The 23,959-nt window shown below is 40.6% G+C and overlaps 3 protein-coding genes across 3 annotated transcripts in view; 2 read left to right on the top strand and 1 right to left on the bottom strand.

The window, feature by feature from the left end:
* LOC109463106 (alpha-2,8-sialyltransferase 8B-like) overlaps positions 1 to 1,598 on the bottom strand; it is a 7,427-nt gene extending 5,829 nt beyond the window's left edge. The window contains exon 1 of the mRNA XM_019759818.1: positions 1,510 to 1,598. The gene's annotated coding sequence lies outside the window, so the exon portion shown is untranslated. The remainder of the gene's footprint in view (positions 1 to 1,509) is intronic.
* Positions 1 to 5,172, top strand: part of LOC109463104 (sorbitol dehydrogenase-like) — a 19,237-nt gene extending 14,065 nt beyond the window's left edge. The window contains exons 8-9 of the mRNA XM_019759817.1: positions 3,780 to 3,901; positions 4,872 to 5,172. Coding sequence (XP_019615376.1) covers positions 3,780 to 3,901; positions 4,872 to 5,031 — 282 coding nt within the window. The 3' untranslated portion in view covers positions 5,032 to 5,172. The remainder of the gene's footprint in view (positions 1 to 3,779; positions 3,902 to 4,871) is intronic.
* A 4,615-nt stretch (positions 5,173 to 9,787) lies between these two features.
* Positions 9,788 to 16,042, top strand: LOC109463147 (peptidyl-prolyl cis-trans isomerase B-like). Its single transcript, XM_019759866.1, has 6 exons — positions 9,788 to 10,066; positions 12,375 to 12,500; positions 12,954 to 13,047; positions 13,808 to 13,943; positions 14,485 to 14,533; positions 15,330 to 16,042. The coding sequence occupies exons 1-6, from the start codon at positions 9,932 to 9,934 to the stop codon at positions 15,465 to 15,467; spliced, it is 678 nt and encodes a 225-aa protein (XP_019615425.1). The 5' UTR covers positions 9,788 to 9,931; the 3' UTR covers positions 15,468 to 16,042.
* Positions 16,043 to 23,959: the final 7,917 nt, after the last annotated feature.

The raw sequence follows: 23,959 nt of genomic DNA, 5'->3' as shown, positions 1-23,959 counted from the left end.
TTGAATGAGGTGACACAGATTAACAAGCAAGAAGTCTTTTATTACCTCCATGAAATGTGTCATGGAGGTTATATTTTCAGTTGCGTTTATCTGTCCGTCCGTCCGTCCGTCTGTCTGTTGGTCAACAAGATAACTCAAGAACGCCTGGATGGATGGGTTTCATACTTGGTGTGTTGGTAGGGTGTGACGAAAACTGGAAATGATGAGATTTTGGTCCCCCTAGTGGCTTCCCTTGGTACTGCAGCGCAACTTCCGGTTTTGATATCTCACGATCTGGACATGCTAGGGTCATGAAATTTTGATGGAAGGTAGCTCTCGTGCTTGGAAAGAAGTCATATGAGTTTGGGCCCCCCTAGCGGCTTGTTCTGGAACTGCAGGGCACTTTCTGGCGAAATGTTTAAAAGCCAATAAGTCCAGACAGGAACAACATATTTTTCATTATTTTTGGTTGTGTAGGTAGCTGAGAGAGAGATGTACATAATTAAAAATAAATTATGCAAATGAGGACTTTATTTGCATAATTAATGAGGAAATTCTATAATTACAGTGTTTTACATTATACTATGTAACCTATGGCAGGCGGAACTTCAACAGATACTAATTATGCAAATGATGACCTAATTTGCATAATTAATGTGAAAATTCTATGATTTCGTAATGGTGAATGATGAGAATGTCATACTTGGGACATCTGTAAGTTAATCAAAAGTTAACATACATCACGATGCATATATCATGTTAATGCAGAGGTCATTTGAACAATTAAAGAAGAAATTTACATTTACATATCAAGATCATATTTCATGGAGGTATGAGATCTCGGAATTCTAGTTCATCATCAAAACAGCAATAAATCAGGTGGAACAGCAGTTGTCGTCCTGTCCCGTTTCGTACACATTTTTGCAGGCCTGCAGAAATAAAGCATGTGCTCTTTACCCATTTCGCGTTACGGGTTTCACGTCAATCTAACGATCTGCGGCACTGTCGTGACTCTTTGGTCATAGTTACAGGAAGCGGAATTTCTTGGGTTTTTTTCTAGGAACAGGTCAAAATCAATACGCGCGAGGACGTCATCCATAAAATTTACTTGGTGTGGCCTTAACGGTCGACTGAACTTCACGTAAAATAACTTTAATTCAAAGCACTGAACTGACGAAGAAGACATATCAATATATTAAGTTTAATTCTAAATCATTATGTTTGTACGAATCTTCTTTGTCCACATAATCTCTCTTCCCTACCTTAAATAACGTTTTAGTAACAAAACTAGAAAGGTAACATTTGCAAAGCAAATCCATAATGTTTACCTCCACAATTTATTTATTTTTATTTATTTATTCATTCATTTATTACAATTCTCCACATACACGTGTACATGGAAGACATGGTAGAACAGGTGGACTTAAGGCCACCATGCCGACAAACAAATAGACGATTGGTCTAGCCTAACAAACTACTGTTCTGTTTATTGTTACTCAAACACAAGAAGGTAAACATAAAAATACTTACTTCGTAAGGTTGTATTTCTGCAGCAGGAAGAAAGATAAAATCAAAACTACAGCAAATAAGACTGGAGGAGTGGTGCTAAAAGATGTCTTCATAACCTTAGCCATGTTTGAGTAGGCCAAAGGTCATAGATGTGGTCGAACGGGTTGGAGACAGATTAACCTTCTCCCTGCTGCCTAACCCGGCAAACAATGCAACTTTGGCGACTAACTGCTACCTTGGTAGGGTGAATGTTAACCTTCTCTGACACTGCCTAATTAGTCAACCTGTGACCCAGTTACGCACAGACACTCACCAGAGGTTATTGATCCGTAAAAGGACATCCACTGTATAATGTCCTTGGCCCGAGGCTTTTCATTTTTACACAAACAACCTTTCCACCTTGTAACGAGCTTTTTGTCACAGATTTTTTAGATGCTTAAATGAAATATAAAAATTCGCATTCCTTAAAAAATTGACAAGCAATGTATCATTATCCCCATATGCTCGCACATGTGTGACTGTCTCAAGAAGCGAGAAGAAGTTGAATCTGTAAATAGTAGATCACATTAGTATGTATAGTTTAAGTGTTGTTACTCCGTGAAGGAGGTCAGGACCTCCGGACGGAGTGTCGTGAGTAGCTGTTTTTTCGTGTTCGCAGTCAAAACACTGGGTTCTCTTTGTGTAATCGGCACGCAATTCTATACGCCGTCTGCGGGCATGCCCGTGTTGATGCACGAATGTGTATTTTTGCCGTTACTGCTTTCGCGGTCAGTGTAATATTACAGATGCACCCCTACAATTGTGAGGCAAATTGGAATGGTCCAGAGAAACCAGTTGTTTGGAAAAAAGCGGTGGGGGAAGGGGTGGGTGGAACTTTATGCAGACGTGCGGAGGGGTCGATAAGTGGTGCCATACGTGTTCGCAGCCAAGACGCATTGTTCTGTACGTAGTATTTCTGTGTAATTTGGCATGTGGTTTGCCATTATGTCCGGTGATGCACGTCTTTTTATTTTTACAATAGTTGTTTTGATATCGGAGAAAATACTTATTTTTGAAACATCCCCGTAATGTCATTGAGATGTTTTCGCCCGGGTATGTGACCGGTAGTAACTCGCGGTGCTGCCTGCAACTGTTGCTAATTAATATTGCTGACTGGTTTTTGGACAGGCCAGTCGCGCTTTACTGATAAAGGGCCATAAAGTGCAACTGTTGGCCATTATGTAACTGTTTAATGTTTGTCGGACAACTGTTTCAGATTATTTTCTTATGATAAGTATTCCTTATTTAAGTGATATAACAGGAACGGTAAGACGGTGGGGCTGTCCTTCTTACTAGTGACACTACCATGAAAGTCCGATCTTTATGTGAGTGCAATGATTGTGTGTGTGAGTGATTAAAATGAATTTCGAACTTGAAGCACAGTATCTTTACACGCCCTGAGAGCAGTAATGGATTTAGGTCTTTTTATGTTTTATGGTCTGCCTAATGTCTGCACAGTAGGTCTGGCGTTGACGCTTGGGATTATTTTTGTTGCAAAATATAAGACTAAACGGAGGATTGTCACCTATGGCTTCTTGTTGAAACTAAGACCACGGCAAGTAATTTTTGTGGAATAACATGAGCGCGCGCATTTATTTTCGCCTGATTTTGAAAAAAAAAAAAAAAGAAATTCTGTTGCCATCTGTAAAGTGTTAATATGCCGGTGCCAGAAATAGGCAAAATGGCATGTCTTGCCGTGCCGAAACATATCAAAATTTAAAAATGTCGGAACCTTGTTTTTTTCGCCCTATCGCATTAGATTTGGAGTCTGCGTAGGATGTCATCCATAAAACTTACTTGCTGCTTTGGCCTTCAACTTTCAACTTTATTTGTTCAACCAGGTATCACACTCAGGCCACTCTGGCCTGTTTTTCAGGAAATCCTGGTACAAGAGCACAGACAAACACCTAACAGTTGAACAGATTCACAATACATCCAAAAGTCTAAAAATAGCACATAGATAAAACAATTCGATAAAAACTGTTTAAAAGTTCTGAGACTAGGCTGCTGTCGTTGTTGTAGGGGGAGTGAGTTCCAGAGATAAGGTCCATAGTACTGTAAGCTGTTCCTGTATGAAGTGACTCTTGCTGGTGGACAGGAGAGTAGGTGGGGGTCATAGTCCCGTAGCCGTTTTAACTCTGACCGAGTAGTGCGTACACTCATTGTAGGTGGAGCTTCCCATTTGAACAACGTTGCCTAAGAAAGAATTTGAAAACAAATGATGGAACACCTGTTGTTACGTTGTTCCCCAGGCCACCCAGCCGGGAGGTGTACTGATGATAGTGGGCTGTGGCCGGCAGATGGCGACCATACCACTACTGGATGCCGCTCTGAAGGAAGTGGACATCAGGGGGAACCTCCGCTATTGCAACGAGTAAGGGCAGATGTTGTGTGTAACCGTAGTTGGTATGTATGACCTGATTGGCCCAGGTGGTTGTTCTTGTTGCTGATTGGCTGCTGAGATAATTAAATCACACTCATTATAGTCTTCAAGCCATGTTGGTGTGGAAAGGTAATCTCCAAGCATATACAGTGTGGCGTGCGTGGGTGATATTTTATCAAGTTCTAGTTTAAAGTTGTTTTTTTGCGTTGTTGTTAATTTATTGTTTCTTTCATTATTGTGAATTCGCTGTTTCTGTTCACATTCTACTGCCACATTCTCCCAGCCTGTGGGAGACCGTTTTGATCTCCAATTCGACCTTCCTGTCAATCTGTGGTTACACCTTTCTCTTTAACTTCCAGTGTCTCTATTGTATCCAAATAGCTACAACCAAACGAACAAACACACCGGGAGCAACTATCACCGACACCGCATTAACAAAAATGTTACCAGTGACTCTACCTTACTTAAAAGATGGCATCACTATTATTAAAAATTCACAAAACAGGCCTAAAGAAACCGTCCTGAAAGTAGTGTTGTATAGTCTGGTGGACAACAGCTATTGATAGACGATACCACACCACGTACAGCACAGGGGTGTCGAATCATCTTATTTGAATACCTAAAAATTTAGACAAAAGGAAAAATAAACGACATCACCAATTGAGTAAAGAGATTCTTTTTACACAACCAAGTCTTTTATTCAGCCGACGTTTCGCTGCTACAGATGCATTCTCTGAGGAAGGTGACAGACGGTCACCTAAACGTCGGCTAAATAAAAGACTTGGTTGTGTAAAAAAGTAGTCTCCTTCGCAGTCTTGTTGGGCGTTGGCGTTATTTTTTCTCTGAGCGACGCGAGTAATATGCGGCCGCGAGGGACGATTTTCTGCCGAGGGAGTTTTTGCCACGGAGAGAAGGTTTCGCGCTCCAACCCGAAGGTAACAAGCCTATTGTTTCCATGCAGCTACCCGACAGCCCTTGCGATGGTAGCCTCGGGCCAGGTGAACGTGAAGCCTCTGGTCACCCACCGCTATAGTCTAGAACAGACGCTGGAGGCATTCGAGTTTGCCAAGAAGGGCGAAGGCATCAAAGTCATGATCCACTGTGACAAGACCAAGGCCTGATGACGTTTGTCGTTGCCATGGTGATGATCCACGTACAGACACGCGAGAGTTGGATTACCTGGCAATATGGCATTCAGGAGTTTCCCATCCCCAGAATGCCTTGCGAAAACAGGGGTCTAAACCTCATTTGCATAGGACAGGAAGGCATCAGAAAGATCATGTTGACGTTAAACAGCTTGTTTTTCAGTGTGTTTTGAGGTGTTGGGGCATTTTACGCTCAACATTAATTAAATTACTATGGGTCGAATCTGACAACAAAGGTGATGCTAGACGTTTTTAATATGTTCTTTTCAAAATGGAACATGTGGTTTGTAACGTTACAGCATCAGTATAGCGTTACCACTATAACGTTACAAACCAGATATCCCCAATAAAGTTATTCTCTATTTGTTGTCAGATTCAACCCATAGTAATTTAGTTAACGTTGAGCATCTTCCCCAACACCTCAAAACACACTGAAAAACAGGATGTTTAACGGCAACAGGATCATTCCGATGCCTGTTTTCGCAATGAATTCTGGGAATGGGAAACTCGTGAATAACCCACCTGAAACACTGGTAAACTCAGTCATTTTGGATATCGCTTTGTACACTACCATGGGTACACAATTTAATGTGTGTGGGACACATTGCAGAAAATAGAATAACAAGGATGCATGTTTCAGCTTCTGTACCAATATTACGTAATAATTAACGAGACTGGTCCTTACACTAGCCAAAGCAAAAACATCAGAGGATATTTTGATTGAAAATGAGTGTCATCTTATAATGGATTTTTCACCATACAATAATAAGCGTATATTGCTGTTCAACTGATTTAAATACATTAGATCCTATAAATGAATTCAAATACATTTTATAAGAAGAGATAATAAATGCAGAGTGCAAATAGTTAAATAAAATCTGAATGTTAGAGAATAGTTAAACCTCTAATTTTGTCGCTGACATATACTAGTATTCTGTACGAAGTTTCCCGCATAGAGATATTCTGTAATTAGGATGACTTTAACAATCATGTATTTAGCTATGTTCCATATAAGTCGGAGTAGACCATACGAAAGTCCCTGTACTTTTGTCAAGTCAGGCCACAGCATGTAAATTTTATGGATGGCATCCTCTGCAGACTCCAAATCTAATGCGAGCGGGCGAAAAAAAAAACAAGGCGGGCCAAAAAAAACAAGGTTCCTACATTATTAAATTTTGACTCAATCATTGTACGAATAGCTTTTATTCGTTGGGAACATCACCTACACACAGCCATCATCACATATCACTGCATCAAAGTAAGAAACAAAACATTAAATCAGAGCCTTTTCTTGTCTCCTCTCGTCATAGTTATCTGCCATCCACCTTCCGGCATGGCAACAGACATCTTTGCCCATTTTCGGTATGTTGACCACTGTCAGAAGGCAACAAAATTTCTTTTTTTTTCCAAAATCAGGCAAAATCAATGCGCGCGTCGATGTCATCCATAAAAATTACTTGCTGTGGCCTCAGTAAAGAATCAATTATAAAGGCTTGGGTGCTCAACTACAAATTACGTTTTCCAAGCAAATGGAGGAAATCGTTTTGATACACACAATTCTGCTAGTGGGTGATCGACTGATATAGAATATCGGATTTTTGGTCTAAAAACTCTTGTTTTTAAAAGTTGGCGTGCGGATTAACTTGATGATGATGTGTCCTCGATATTGTATAATGCACTGTTATGTTTTGCTACTTGGATATTCGTAACTTGTTATTAGATCCTGTTGTATTGACTTGTCCTGTGTTGTGTTGTATGTACTAGTGGCAGCCGCCACCAGCCTTATGGCTGCCTGGCTCCCACTTGTAATGCGTTGTGGCATCACCAATAAATGAAATAAATGAAATGAAATGTATGTATTTGTAAGCATTGCTGCAACTCTTGTTCATGAATGCAAAACATATGTTAGAATCAAACAATAATGGAATGTTATGTGATATAAATATATTCGCATCCTACAGAGACATGTCTTTGTCTTCAATGAAACTATTGACTGCAATTATGAAAGCAAATGGTGGGGCCGTGTGGCGTAGCGGCAGAGCGCGCGACTCGGGTTCGAGTCCTGACATGCCACCGATCTTGTGCCCTTGGGAAAGGCACTTTACATGACTTTCCTCACTTAACTCAGGTGTAAATGAGTATTGTCCTGTCATGTATTTGTCCCCTGTGTTGGTGGCGGCATTAATATAAGTTGAAAAAACTTGAGTGTGTCGTCACCACGTCTGGTGATTACATGTTGGAATATAAAAAAAGCAAATGTCTTTAATTATGTGAGGTACATGTCTGTTTTTGCAGGACAGTTTTCCAAAAGGCATGGTGCCATTAGAAACGACTAAAAGATTGCATTTTTTTCTGCAAACAACTAAGGCGTAAAATTGGTCCATTCAATACGTACAGACCTGTTGCATCACAATGGTACGTGGTCACATATGGTGATACATTGTACTAGTAATGAGCCCTGACACAGCTGGCACGTAGTAGATATATTGTCACATAGTCAAGATATCATCTTATCCATGTCTTATCTTGACTTAGTTTTGGAAGTCTTTCAATGCTCTTTGTTTTGCATTCTGGTAGTTTGCAGCAGAATGCATGGTATAACACATAAATGACACCCGATTCTTATACAATCAACGTTACGGAACGGACTGGGATATCGACAATCAGGCGTTTCACGTGGGATATTTTCTCTATATCCTAGTTGATGAATGAATGAAGACCTTCAGTGTACACACATACCCACTGGGTTAAGTACAGGTCACAAAAAAGGATGGAATATAGATAACGTTACATACATACATCGTCAAGTAGCTACAATCAAGTAAAATCGGTTTCTTCTCGTTTCTTAGTAATGGCAAAAATGTAAGAACAGATATGTTTCAATACAGAAGGTTTGTCTAAGCTCATTAGAAATATAAATTTATCTGTACAGCTTAGATGTATGAAGAAGGGGAACATAGATTGTATCAGATTATAAAGATCTACTCTCTCTTTGTGGTATAGTTCACAATCCGTTACAAAATGTCTCTCATCTTCGATTCTTCCTAGATCACAGTACTGACATATTCGTTGTTCTAGGGGAGTGCGGTTATGTCTACCGGTTTCGATGTGTTACTTGTGGCAACTAATTCGGAGTTTTGTGACGGCAGTTCTGTGCCGTAGATTTTCAATATTCAGATACTGTTCTTCAGCATAGGTGGATTTGAATAGTCTGTAGGACCTCAGCTTGTTTTGGGCGGTTCCACCTTTGTTATCATTGTAAATTTCTTTTGAAAAAGTTTGAAGGTAGATGTGCTATCAAACGCCGATTAATGGAATTGATGAGAATGTGGCAATCAGCCGTTCTGAATCCAGTGATAGGATCGTCAGATGAGATGATCGCATGGGATTGGTACCTTGCGGTGGGCGATGCATACATGTATGTATCTTAGGATATACAAATATGGCGACGCCACAGAAATTTTCACTCCAAAAATGAATACTTAGAAGGTCAACTTTGACGGGACATATTTCGTACTAAAATGCTTTTGGAATTCTCAACTGTCCAACACACGGTTGTCTGACTCGATGACATCGCGGGGACACATAAAACAGCGTCAATAAAATCAAAGTGTGTGATATTATATCGGGAAAACTAAAGTAATCTACCGATACACAGTTTTATAGTCCATGATGTTTTGAAATATGTTTTACTTGTCTTGAATTAAACACATTCTATGAGTGCTAAATGTTTCAGGAACTCGGTACATGCGGCGCCGTATGTATTCAAGTTTCAAGTTTTATTAATAAAATCAGCCTTGCAGCCAGTTAACAAGTCAACCAAGCTGAATAACACTGATTTTTGCAATTTTGTACATAGTAAATGCAAATACACATTAACATTACAAAACATATACAGACACACAAACAAACATGTTACAAAGCCACACATGGGCACTGAAGTAAAGTCCAGAGAGTCTTGAAAGTCATTACTGCAAGGACTCGTTGCCTTGTGTAAGAAATAGTTTTTCAGTCTTTTTGTACGGGCCGCTGGTACTGTAAGTGCAGCTCCATTTCTTAAGGTCCTCCCAGTGGCCGTTTTCCTAGCCGGTGGAACCAGGTCATGGAGAGGGTGACCCTCGTCCAGCATGTTCTTAAGTAGCTTCACTGCCGCCACCTCTCGCCTTTCCTTCAGCGTTGGCAGAGGAGGCACCTCACGTCTTCCCCCCAGTGAGATGATCCAGTGTGCTCTCCGTTGTACTCTTTCAATCAGTCTTCCCTGCTCCTTGTTACACCCTACTAGTAGTACGTGCCCATATTCAAGTACAGGTCTGATAAGTGTGATGTTAGCAAGGGCCGTATGTAGTGAACTTCGGGTAGGTTGTTGACTGAGAAACTACGGGTTCCTGACTGATAACGAAAGAATCGTTCAACCTACAGGAAAACTTAAGTCAATATAAACCATGCAGTCCGTTCTGTAACGTTGATCGTATAAGAATCGAGTGATAAGCATTTTGTGTAAACTAAAAAAATAATACAATTAGACAATAGTCACATAAAACTACGAAAAGCTCTTCTATCCTGCGACCTTACAAGTTATACCAGCTGTTACATGGGGTTGCAGCAGCAGTTTCTTTTAACAATGGACAAAATGCCCCTCGGGCTTAGATACCGGTACAGATAGCGTCCAACTGTCGCCACGTGTGTATAAAAACTGGCCGGTACAACCGTGCAACGTGGCTGTAGCGCTAGATGTGTGTCCCTCTCCCATTGGACTACTACTAGAACGCTCTTTCCCTGTGTTCCTAATTCTTGTACCCCACAAGTCTCTCTCTCTCACTTCTGTAGCGACTTGACCACGTAGCGGCCACCGCTAGAGTTTAATATATTTTCAACCATGGAACAGAAGTTGTTATTCTTGACGGTTGTGTTGAGTCTGGTAGTCGTAAGTTTGCCCGGTTTGGACGCGGCGACGAAGATCAAGAAGAACAAGGAAGAAAAGGTACCGGACATTCTGACGGTCACGAAGAAGGTTGGTGGATTCTTGTATTTTGATGTATGGCCACACCAAATAATTTTTATGGATGACATAAGCGCGCGCATTAATTTTCGCCTGATTTGGGAAAAAAATTGTTGCCTCCTGACAGTGGTCAACATGCCTAAAATGGGCAAAGATGTCTGTTGCCATGCCGGAAGGTGGATGGCAGAAGAGAGGGGACAAGAAAAAGCCTCTGAATTTAATGTTTTGCTTCTTACTTTGATGCAGTGATATATGACGTTGGCTTTGTATATGTGATGTTCCCACTGAATCAAAACCATTTGTTCAGTGATTGAGTAAAAAATTTGAAATGTAGGAACCTTATTTTTTTCGGGTCACCTTTTTTTCGCCCGCTTGCATTAGATTTAGAGTCTGCGGAGGATGTCATCCATAAAATTTACTTGCTGTGGCCATACATTGTATGTAGAGACTACGATCTGGTCGAATCGGCGATTTTACCAGTAGAGAAATTTCGATTGGAGTCACTGTCAACGAAAATTCCGACCGTAGTCTTTGCCGGTAAAGATCCCTATCGGAGTCCCTGCTGTTAATTAGTGATTCATGTTCAGTACCATACCCGTACAGCATTATTAAATTCTGTATCTATATCTGTATAGCCGATATAACCGACCTCCGGCATAACACAACAGCTTCGCAGGCACGCGGCGTGGTGGCAGCTGGCTACATTACACCGAACGACTTGTTTAATACACCTACCCTTTGAACATCTAACTTTAAACATTGTTTAAAGCTATCTAATAATGATGATGCCCCTACTGTACTTGGTGACAGCGAGTTCCACTCTGCGATATTCTGTATCTGTATCGGTATAGCCGGTATAACCGCCCTTCGGCGTAACACACCAGCTTAATTATTCAGCATCATAATTTATACATATTCAGGGTTTATGACAAACACAGACTAAATTTAAATGATATCAGCGGCTACCAGTAATGTGATTGAATATTTGGAATATGTTGGGCAATGTTCAGTTATGGATTTTTATGTAGATACCTATGGGGTCATGAATTGATGTTGCGCAACAGTGATGTACAAGTGGAATTCTATCACGTGGTGAGCACGGGCGGGGCACGACCTGTCTTAGCCAATCACAGTGTAAACTTGATCCGGCCTAACCAATCGCAGTGCGGATCTACACGTGCTCCTAAATTTGCCGCGTCTTTCAGAATTTAGCTCGGGCCACTCAAACGAACCACGGTAGCGACCGGTCGGAAAAAAATCGTGCAGCGGTTTTGGGCTTCTCGGCCGATTGTACCAGATTGAAGATTTGAAGTCACTACCCTGATACCCGAATGTTTGCGAAGAGCATACAAATATCCACAATGTATCGACACTGGTTACCACTAACCAGGGGTAGAGTCAATGGGAAGACGACAAGACAACAAACAAAACTTGACCAATTGCCAGCGCGCACATAACGATACAGCAGAAACACAATACCACACCTTGTCCACATTTCAAACAATCATGCCCTGCATTTTATATTACTGATTGAAATGTTATGTTCATTTACTGCTTTATGACACGGAGTATCCTTCAAGAAGATTTTAGCCATATACTATTTGCTTCAAATCACACAATTCATCCTTAATGGCTTCGAACTGATGGCATTTTGATATTTGTAGTGTTTGAAGAATAAAATAACTATAAGATATACACAAAATGTAACTATATTACGGGTATTTCTTCTCTGATTGGAAGAAGACTATGATATCAATTGTCTTGAGCATGAACAATTTCTTGAGAATTTGAGAGTAGAAACGTACATGTACATGCTGACCGTTTTTGCTACGTTTCCTCCTCTTCCTCTTCTTCTGTTCCAAACACTGAACTCTGAACTGGCCAATGACCTGATTTGTTGACGTCTCTCACCATAGTAACTGGTGTTGGGCTTCTTAATGTTGCAATTTCATGGTAGGAGGGATTTAGACTCCTGTCTGACCATATATATGAATGTATTTGAGTACGAATCAACAGAGCAGACCATATGCGAAGGTGAACATTGATAACTTTGCAAATGTTACCTTTCTAGTTTATCTGCTGTTTGATGTGATGCCCTCAAAACTCTGTGTTTACGTTGTTGTTGTTGCTGTGAACAGACTTTAATATCCCTGTATAATGTTTTATCGTTTTTAACGCTGATGGTCATTGAAATGAATTGTTCTTTTATAAATGTACATGTACTGTAAAATCAGCGCAATTAAGTCGAATACAAAGTTGATTGTACAATAAAATTTTGATTTTTTTTTAATTTTAACTCGGTGTTCATTTCTCCCTCCAGGCGTGGATGGATGTGGAGATTGATGACGAGCCGGTGGGCCGGATTGTGATCGGGCTGTTCGGAGATATCGTCCCCGCCACGGTCATGAACTTCGCCGCTCTCATGAAGGGCACGTGGAAGGGAGATGTGAGTACTTTAGCACGTCTTCTACTGCGATGTACTCTCCAAGCAGAGGTTGATGGTGGAAGCTTTTTACATATGGCCTTTTTTTGTCGCTACCACCACCAAATGGTTACAGATTGGCCAATTGGATATTGTCTTACCCCCACCAAAAGATCTGCTTGGAGATTACTGCGATGTGGAAACAATCTTTCTTGTAATCTAGATGAAAAGAGAGAAAAGGCTTATCTTAACAAAGAAGGATATACCAGCAATTCCTCATAAATCAGGTAAATGAGGTCCTGATCGAGTGCCTGATTTGAATTATTTATGTGTAATGATGTTCACATTGACTTGTAAGTATGAAATTACAATTGCTGACAGTAAACAATATGGACTTGTCACATTACTCATCAATTATGCAAATGAGGTCTTAATTTACATAATTGATGTCTCCCTAAGTGCCCCATGTTTTTCTAGACGAGTTTCAGCTACAAGGGCTCCATCTTCCACCGTGTCGTCAAAGATCACGTGATTCAAGGAGGTGACATCACAAACTGGGACGGAACGGGAGGTAGGTCGTGTGGAAAACTTTGGACAGGACGAAACATTTCCACCGTGCCAACAAAATATTCCCGCTCATCGGACAGTTTATGCTTATTTTTTTCTTCTCAATACGTTCAGTGTTTTTCTGAAATCATAGAGGACACGAGGTAACGAAAAGTTAAATTGTAGCCATTGTGAGATGTACTATACTGGGTATGTGTATACATGTACATAAGCCATTGTGAGATGTACTATACTGGGTATGTGTATACATGTACATAAGCCATTGTGAGATGTACTATACTGGATATGTGTATACATGTACATAAGCCATTGTGAGATGTACTATACTGAGTATGTGTATACATAAGCAATTGTGAGATGTAGTAAGATGCTGCATGCATGTATCACTGTATCAAATGTATCATTGCTTCTAGACCGCACTAAGTCGTATTTTATCAACACAATATATTATAACTACTTACTAGATATACATGTATTTGAATTATGCTTAACCTTTCGAATTCTATATTGATGTATTTTTTACTTGTTATTGACGATGTAAATTTTGATGTTGTATATGATGTTGTATATGTGTTTTTGTATGGGGGAGGGCAACTTGTAAAGGTGCGTATGCACCTGTTTTGCCCTCCCTTTCACTTCGTTGTGAAAAATCATAATAAACAAATAAACTCGTACCTAGAACAGCTTTGTCACCATGACGAGACCTTAGCTAGTTGCAAGTTTGAGCATAAACGTACAGTAAATATATTTCATTCTTCTCCCAGGAAAGAGCATCTACGGCGAGGTTTTTCCCGATGAGAACTTCCTGTTGAGTCACAAGGGTGCTGGTTGGGTGTCCATGGCCAATCACGGGCCGGATACTAACCAGTCTCAGTTCTTCATCACACTACAGACGGCAAGGTGGGGGCTAAATTAATTTTTCTATACTTAGGCCATAGCAAGAAATTTTTATGGATGACATCAGCGCGCATTAATTTTCGCATGATTTTGAAAAAAAAATTGTTGCCCTCTTTCAGTGGTCAACCTGCCAAAAATTGGGCAAAGATGTCTGTTGCCATGACGGAACGTGAATGACGGATAGATATGAAGTGAGGAGACAAGAAAAGGCTCTGGTTTAATGTTGTTTTTTTTTATTTGCAGTGATATAGAATTGTGGCTGTGTATAATATTATGTAATGTTCCCACTGAATCAAAACCATTTGTACAATGATTGAGTCAAAATTTGATAATGTAGGCCGAACCTTGTTTTTTTGGCCCGCCTTTTTTTTTTCGCCCGCTCGCATTAGATTTGGAGTCTGCGGAGGATGTCATCCATAGAATTTACTTACTGTGGCTTTATGTATACTTTGACAAAAATGTAGTCATAGCGTTCGCTAAGAATTTGACATTTTTCCACAGTTTTGCCTAATAACGAATTCCCCTCCCTCTACCCACCTTACAGGTTTCTGGATAAACGCTATGTGGTGTTCGGAAAGGTTTTGCAAGGACTGGTGAGTTGACAAAAAAATACATTTCATTGCATAAAAATGGATACGAAATTCTGAATGGCTTCTACATATGACAATGACAATTATGTTTATTTGCACATTCATGCCCATGAAGGCTAAGCGCAATACATATGTAGTTTCATATATATAGAGAGAGACACTAAAATTCTACACAGGTGCTATATATATAATACTACATCTATTACATACAGATGTATGAACATACATCTATAAAGATATATAGTTTTTCATCAGTGACGTCGTATTTTTGTCTCACAGATATCAGTATGCTATTGGATATATTGTCGCGTTGATTCAACTTTACATTTAAAAATTGATCGGAAATATTTGACTTTAAAATACAGCTCTACTGCCTTGAAACTGCTTTTAAAGGCATCCATTGTGATTTCAAGGCAGCAAAACTGGAAATATTCTGAATAAGGCGATCTTTGTGATATTGACACATACTGCTTTACTTCAGCACATTTGAATCAGTATTTCATACTTTGGGATTTTAAAACTGCAGAAACAAGCCCCAAGATGAGTCCTTTATTTTTCGGGTGGTACCCTAAAATACAGCCAAGGGCCCTTTCAGTAACCATTTTCCGTCAGAATTTTGGGAATTTTTGCTCCATGAGGGTCAACATACATTGGGATAGTGTTGGTTCAACACATTTTTGTCAATAGTTAATAAATGGCTAGAATATTGGCTTTGAAAAATCGGGTTTCCAAGCCCTAAAAACTGCCCTGGACGCCTTTAAGTAGAAATGACTTATTCATTTTCCATTTCTCGTCACAGTCTGTGGTGAAGAAGATTGCGGAAGTGAAGGTGGATGCCTGGGACAGACCGAAGAAGCTGATCCGGGTCACGAGCTGCGGCGTGGAGATCGTCAGCCCCTACGGCTACAGGGACTCCGAGAGCAGGGCAGAGCTGTGACGCAAGGCGGCGCTGCTGCACCGTGCGGCGAGCTAGAACAGTAGTCCACTGTAGTCGATCGTGTTTTCTCATTTCCTTCAAAGTCACCAGCGTTGTGGTCTCTTCTAGGCACATTTTTCTATCAAAACTATCAGTGTATGCATTTCTGAGGGTTAATTAGTTGAAACAATTCTTAATTTTGAAGCTTGCTACTTTCTAGTGGAGGTAATTAACTAGTGTTGCATTGACATTATTCACATTTTTACCAACACAAACATACATTGTATTGACACCTACAACACACGTACACTGAGACAGGCTCATTTAAAACTTGGAATATGACATGGAAAAGGGGATAATTTACACAGTTTTTACAGCCATCATTGACAGTAAATTTGCATTAGTTGACATTACAGCGAATAAATGTACACATATTCACACATGCATACGCCTATTGCACTCACTATTATACACTCTTTACCAACACGCACCAAACCCGATGTGCTGCTAACGTATGCACTCATGCACGCACAAACATACACACACGCACATAGACACACAGGCACACACGAAAACTCGTCCATCATGCACACACACACACACACACACACACACACACACACACACACACATAAACACACACACACACACACACACACTCATACATAATACCCATACACTCATTCACATAGACATACTATACATCTATACACGCACGCACGTATGAACACATACGCACTCACATACATACAAAATGTACATACACACACACACAATGAACATACGCGCACACACACGAAGGCGCACACACATACACACACAAGTGCACAAATACATACGTAAATGTGCACACACGCAAGTACACACAAACACACAGGCACACACACAAGCAAGCACGCACGGAAACACGCACATACATACCTACACACACACATGCGTGCAAACACGTACATATGCACACACACACTAACACTGACACGCACACACACGTACATACAAGCAAACGTGTGCACGCACGCACGCACGCAATTTTCTGTTTGAGAACCATGCCTTCTTCAGAATCACAACTCACTATCATTAAAACATATAAAACATTCGACTCTGTCTGTGCTGTTTTTAGTACTGCTGCCTCCACCAGGCCTTTCTACGGGAATACGGATCATAGAATTCGGCAAAAAAGAGAGCAAAATTGGCCAATGGAGTCCGGCCGAGGGGAGGTAGTTTCTTTCCCTCCGAAGCCGGTCAAACCTATAAGGCGGCCAAACTCCCCTTGAAAATATTCTCCTATGACCAGGTATGTATAGCCAGCGTAGTTAGTCTGGTAGAGACTATGTTTTTAGCATAATATTCTGCCACAACAAGGCACCAACATGTCGTCTGCACTGTTTCCTCTCTTCATACGAAATTCGATTACAGAACCAACTCTCCCCTCGGGAAGGCGCACTGCCATGATTACATTTACCCTAAGAGCCCCTCCATCGGCAGCGACTATTTGATTAGGTCTGGTCTATTCATCATAAGGCCACAGCATGTAAATTTTATGGATGACATCCTCCACAGACTCCAAATCTAATGCGAGCGGGCGAAAAAACAAGGCGGGCCGAAAAAAAACAAGGTTACTACATTTTTAAATTTTGACTCAATCATTGTACAAATGGTTTTGATTCATTGGGAACATTACATCTACACAGCCAGGCAGCATCACATATCACTGCATCAAAGTAAGAAACAAAACATTAAATCAGAGCCTTTTCTCGTCTCCTCTCTTTATAGTTATCTGCCATCCACCTCCCGGCTTGTCAACAGACATCTTTGCACATTTTCGGCATATTGACCACTGTCAGAAGGCAACAAAATTTCTTGTTTTTTTTTCCAAAATCAGGCGAAAATTAATGCGCGCGCTGATGTCATCCATAAAAATTACTTGCTGTCGCCTAAGAGGTAGCAGACGGGGGTTCGGTTAGGCCACACCGTCTTAATTGTATGGATGACATCCACGCGCGCATTGATTTTTGCCTGTCCTAAAATAAAACAACACAAATCACGTCCTCCGAAGCTCTGGCCCGGCTCTAGGCCTGGATAGTCCATGGTAGTTAGAGACGAATCATAGGGAGCCGGCGGTATCTCTGGAGGACGGCACCCGAAGCTCCACGAAGCTCCAGATCTCAGTACATACGTACAGTGCCGATTCAAAACTTCGCAAAAAGCCAGCATGTGCCGGCTTGTCGAATACGTCGCAAATTCACAATACCAGCATTGTATACCTGTGGTTTAGTAGCATTTTTTATTTTTCGCCGGAATTTTTTTTATTTGCCCGCGCGCACTAGTTTGTGGGTCTTCAGGGGATGTCATCCATAATATAAAGGCGTTGTGGCCTTGTAGATGGATATTACAGAGAGCGCACTTACAACGTAGAAGGAGCAAAGCATCTAATGCGATTTCAGGGCAGCAAAACTAGAAATCTTATGAATAAGGCAATATTTGTGATATTGACACATACATTAGCACATTTGAGTCAGTATTTCATACTTTAAGCATTTAAAACTGAGGAAACAAGCCCCAAGATGAGTCCTTTATTTTCTGGGTGGTACCCTAAAATCAGCCCAGGACCCTTCCAGTAATCATTTTCCGTCAGAATTTTGGGAATTTTTTCTCCATGAGGGTCAATTTATACTATTGGAATGGCGTGGTTTCAACTCAGTATCGGTTTTCTAAGCCCTTAAAACTGCACTGGATGCCTTTAAAGCTAAAGACCGTATGACACAAGAATACAACGTGTAGCGACTAGACGTGACGTCGAATGATCTTTTCTTTAGTATTTATTCTATCTTTACGAGGAACTATTACACATATGATTGCGGATATGACAACCCTCCTCTTTGTTTTTAATAATTCCTTGAGGGACAATAATATCTTATGATTTGTGGGTGTAATGTGGATATTGCAGACCAAGACAGAAAATTGCTATGTTGTGCAAAACGTATTAAAATATGATCTCTTCAGGTTTTATTGAGATGAGTCAGAATACGAAAGGTAGCCAACAATTTGAAAGAAATATCTGTTTAGCCTTTTACCCGTGTAGGGAAGGTGGGTGAGCCTATTGTATTCAGAACCATGTCTGTCTAGTTCTATGCACGAATGGGGTTTTAATAGGAGCAGATCGATTATCAAAGAACGTAAACTTGCCCCAGGCACGGTTCTGGATAGTCTCCGCGTATCCAAAAACATAATTTGTTCACGCACGGTTCTGGCTACTCGTTGATTATCCAGAACCGCTTCTGAGTATGGTTCTAGATAAAGCAGTTACCAGTTCTGGATAGAACAAAGCCCGAGGCGCAATACGCAATATCAAGTAGTAATTTGACTATAAAGTATTCAATTCATATCTTTCTTGTCTTTCTCCCGATCCTCTACGTGCTTGTGATGGCGCGGTCATATTCGTCATGTCTTATTCAGGTTGTTTCGCAGCAGTGCGATGCGTTGCACGAGATAGAAATACCCCCAAATCGTACATATGGTATATGATGGTACTGTATGTGCAACCCATATATATATACATAGGTCCCGCAGGACAAGATGAATAATAATTTTCCCTCCCCAAAACGACCCAGACGTGAGTTAGTTGATGAAAATGCTATTTTTCCTGTTTAGGTGAGTTTAGGACATTCCTTCTGAATGAATACGTTGTTGGATTTGTAAAATTCCCCTCGGTACTCTACAAGAGGGTCTGCTTGGAGTTTTCAATGAGGGGTAGGTATATTTTTTAAAATTTGTTTGTCATTCTTTCACATAAAAAGACACAGAAATTGAAACATCCAGGTAATAATACAATACTCACGGAAAATGATACAGAACATAGAAATAATAATAATCAGATGAATATTAACGTACCTGTAGAAACATTTGATTATAACCATGATAATATCAACTCATTTCAAACATAGAAATAGTAGTAATCAAATAAATATTAACGGAATTATAGAAACATTTTATTGTGACTATAATAATATCTACTCATTTCAAAGGACTAATAAGTATTATAAATGAATATAACATCAGCTGCATAAAGAGCCCCACAAGTTGTTTTCATTTTGAAATTTACGTAGTTATGAAGGTTGAACAAATGACACAGAGTATGGTATGGCAAATAATCTACTCAAATTCATTTCTTTACATTTTTGTCTTTTTCGTTTGATTTTGGCATTCTACGACATTGGTATCGTTTTCCGGTGTTTTTTTTTTCAACTAGCGGTATATATTTGCTCATTTTGCAACTGTTTTGTACGATTTACAGTATGGTTGATTTTTTTTTGGGGGGGGGGGTCGGCCGAAAATTTACGCGCGCGGATGTCATCCATATAATCAAATCAACATGGCCTTATACAAGAACAACTTATTTAACCGTGTAATACCGGCCAGCCAGAATTTACTGTTACGCCTTTCCAGGATCCCCCATGCAGATCCTCCTCCCAAGTTGGCTCTGTGACCGGGGGAGTCAGAGAGCGGTCGGAAGTGATCAGACGGTAGAGGAGAACAGCGGAGACGTTGATTAAAATTTGGCGTGACGGACCCCCGGTTGTCGCCACCGGGTAACAACGAAGGGGACCGGCCATTTCATTCAGTACCAAAACACTAAAACATGTACTCTTTATATATTTAGTCATGGATATACACATATAATTAGACATATCATGTAGTTATAATTAACAAGAGAGGTGTGAAAAATACACCAAAGCGACGCCTAGTTCATTATACAAATTAGAAGACTTTCCAAATATACAAGTACAGGATCAAGAATATTCTCTTATCCAACATAGAAATATGATAATATTCTTTCTTAAAAAATATCATTGTCTTAGAGTAAAATTTACAGCTGTTTTCTCAATGCCATTATGATTCGAACGCTTTCTACGAAGTTGCTATTCGGGACCCAGATTTATCGAATGAAAAACCCCCTCAATTCTAACCTCCCGTCCTGCCACTGTAATTTGTGAGTTACTTCATTTGGCAGCCAGACGGGCTTGGTCGTCGGCCGGTGTTGTACGGGCTTGTCTCTCTGATTGTAAGGATATAAGAAGAACTGCCGGAGTCTCAACACCAAGAGCAACGACAGCACTAGCACTAGAAGCAAAATGTGAGTATACTGTCATTACATGTACATCGTCTAATTTCTTAAAAATTGTTTTAAAAGCAGTCTTTTTTTAGATGTCTACCGCGAGCTATAGCTACACATGACAACTAGTGTATGGGGCCTGCATGCCCTTTTTCGTTCAAAGGCGTAATCAGGTATTTTTAGTCTTCGTATTACGTAGGCAGCATCCCCCCCCCCCAAATCAACGTAATTCGTAATAGTATAAAGCGTAAAGTCGCAATCAGCTCTAACGTAATTCGTAATCAGCGGAAAAAAATTTGCGTAATTCGTAATCACCCCCCCCCCCATGCAGGCCCTCCTGGTGATATCCATGTTGTTTTTCTTTTCGTAACGCTTCATGACGATAGGCCTTTGGATTGCCTCCTGCGAGTTTGGTACAAGTAACTTTACTACCAGACTTCAGATCATCATCGTCTGTGAAATCACATCTACATGTAATTTACATGCATATCTTTGATTCAGAAATATATTAGTTTCTCTTGACTGCTTCTGTAAGAAATAGCAAAGACAACGACGCCCTTAGTGTAGAAGCATACTTGTTCCCTGTACTGCTAAATATGATCAGATATACTTGAAAGTTGTGAAGGTAACATTGGACAGTTTATTTTAAAAAAAGGATTTTGGAGTACTAAGGGTCTGTACGGGGGTTCTGGCAACGCTTAAAGGTAAATTTATAACGACCGACAACATTCAGGCGACTTCATTCGAATACTATTTAGTATCCATGGGGTGCCGGGGAAAACTGGTCCAAGTTGTTGTTTGTTTGTTTGTTGTTTTTTTTTTGTCAATAGGGTTCGACTACGCAATACAAAGTATTCTTTAAGAATGTTTAACGATGAATTTAGGATAACAAACAACGTGGTAGGTGAAATTGAATTGACCAGTTACGAAGAATTTCACGACAACGGTTGACGTTGAACTAAAAGCGTTCGGCTACGATTTAATATGAGTGAATTATAATCAAAATGGCTGGTTACGCCTTAGCCTCTATACCGAGCACCGCGGATCGCTGGAAAAATAGTTGACAGTGGGGCGCATATTGGATCCTCTCTGGCCAGCTAACTCCCCTGGTATACTATCCCTTTATTTTGGCCAATTTCTACTATTCAATATTTTTCTAGCGATCCGCTGTGCCTGGTAGAGGCTAGCTACGCCATACGTGCACGGAAAAAGTCATGCAGACACTCATCGGTACTACGGGACGCCCGTCATGTTGCGTGAAATTCCCCCTGTAGGGCGAGCAGATGTACATGTACAGTAATCAGTACCAGGGCTCTCCTGACCTGGCCTTGCCCGCGACTCAGCTCTGTTTCAGTCATGTTGGTAACATTTCGCTCGTCTGTCTAATACTATAGGATTAAGTATAGATTCCAATACTTTTGACAGCAAAGAAAAAAATAGGCAAAATTTCTACTGCCTAAATTATTGGTTTCTAATGAGCGCCTATAAAGTCATCTAAAAAGGAACATCTAATATTTCCATTTTTGGATACATCGCATAGTTACATTGCAACCACTTAAATCATGCTTTAAAACAATAATTGCGAGATATTAAGATTTTTGTCCCTTACCAGTACAACAGTCATAATTATGATGTTTATGGTATGAACTGAGTACTTCAGGTACCCATCTAAACGAACGTAATCCAACATTGCCTTCATTGCTAGATTAGCTAGAAATGGTACCGGCTTTAATTTCAAGGCCGAAAAGGACTAATATTTGTCCGTACCTGTGTAGGAATGTAAACCATATGACAAGCCCGGGGTTTCTGTTTAGTGCTGGCGGCCAGAGGAGGCGATGGCAGGGGGGGAGGTGCCCTATGCGTCTCCTGTAGCGAGGCTAAGTGTTTCCATCCCCGAAAACAGCCTAAACAGATACCTGTTATATTTCTAGCCTCCACCAGGTCTTTCTACGGGAAGACGGATCGTAGAATTTGGCAAAAAAAGAGAGTAAAATTGGCCAGGGGATTCCGGCCGTGGGAAGGTTCGCCCCCCCCCCCCCCGAACCGCGCATTACGTAGAATTAAAACTCGAATTACGCTCTACGCAAAATGCGCGAATTACGCCTCTACGTTGAAATAGAGTGGTCCGTCTACGCCTTAGTAAAATTAAAACAACCGATTACGCTTTACGGAAAGGGCTTGCGGGCCCCCATACAGAAGGATTTGTATTGAATGGTTACAAGTTTTGAGATCAATTGATGGAAAAGTTAAGTTGTCAGGTTACTGTTAGCATGACCAGATTTGTCATCAGTATTCTTGGCCTGAACTGGCCATGGCCACCCAACATGGTTTGGTGAACAGCATCCTCTTTCTCTGCTGACCGCAAAAATTGAAAACAGGACAAATGATATCTGCTTGGTAAACAATGACAAGATGTCTGAAGTGAGAAAATAACCCGACCACTGCTGACCTACTCCCGAACACCAGCCAACCACCAGCCAACCATGGCCCAGCCATGGCCCAACCTCACTCCTGAATATTTTAGATTTTGAAACCTTGGACTGCCGCAGCCGAACAGTAGCCGACCTTGCCGAACGCCAGCCAACCACAGCCGGCCTTGCTCCCCGGACCTAGTGTCCCAACCCGGATGGTTGGGGGCAAGAGTTCTGGAGGCCAGATTTGGCTATGTGTGACGGGGGCTTTTAAGAAGGTGTTTGTAGAAGTGTTATTTCTTTATTTGCAAAATCATGCCCGAAGGCTAATTGCTTTTACAGTCAAAGATACTACTTGGTACAATACAATAATAGTAGACAGACTACTACTGTCTGGAAAAACGTATACTTCTTCTTACTCCACTTGCTATTTTATAAGGTTTGACTTTTTCTCTGAAGGCAGTTGATAATGAATAGTCCCACATTCTGCATAATGAGTGGGTTTTGTGATCTGAGTAGAAACGTTGTCTTTTGGTGATCTTCTAAATGATGAAAGGATGGAGAAATTATGGAATAATCTGTTTCTGTCGGTATCATAGTGAGGACACTGACTAAAATCTGTTTCATTTTCCACTGCATTCATTTGGCAATATTTACATTGTATGTTTAAAAAAAACAATCACGCATTTCCCCTGACTACCACAGAAACATGTGTTTCAGATGAACTTGAACCCGATAGCTAACCCTGCTCGCGGTGACTCATTTCCCCAAGAAGACAAAACAACACATTTCTTTAATTGTTCCAGGATGCGGTCAAAGTCACCGTTACTTAAAAACATTATTAATCTCCATTATTACAAGTATTTCTGTAATTACAAATAAGAGAGATGGCTGCCTGTGTGGTCGTTATTTTCAAATGCTCAACACAAGTAATTAGCAACGGGAAAAGTGAACTATGATCCTCTAACGCTTGTATTTTTCAAGTGTTA

Source organism: Branchiostoma belcheri, unplaced genomic scaffold (assembly GCF_001625305.1).
Source record: "Branchiostoma belcheri isolate BF01 breed outbred unplaced genomic scaffold, Haploidv18h27 scaffold122, whole genome shotgun sequence".
NCBI classification, from domain to species: domain Eukaryota; kingdom Metazoa; phylum Chordata; class Leptocardii; order Amphioxiformes; family Branchiostomatidae; genus Branchiostoma; species Branchiostoma belcheri.
Note: the sequence above shows the minus strand (reverse complement) of the source record. Positions and strands in the feature narration are given on the sequence as shown.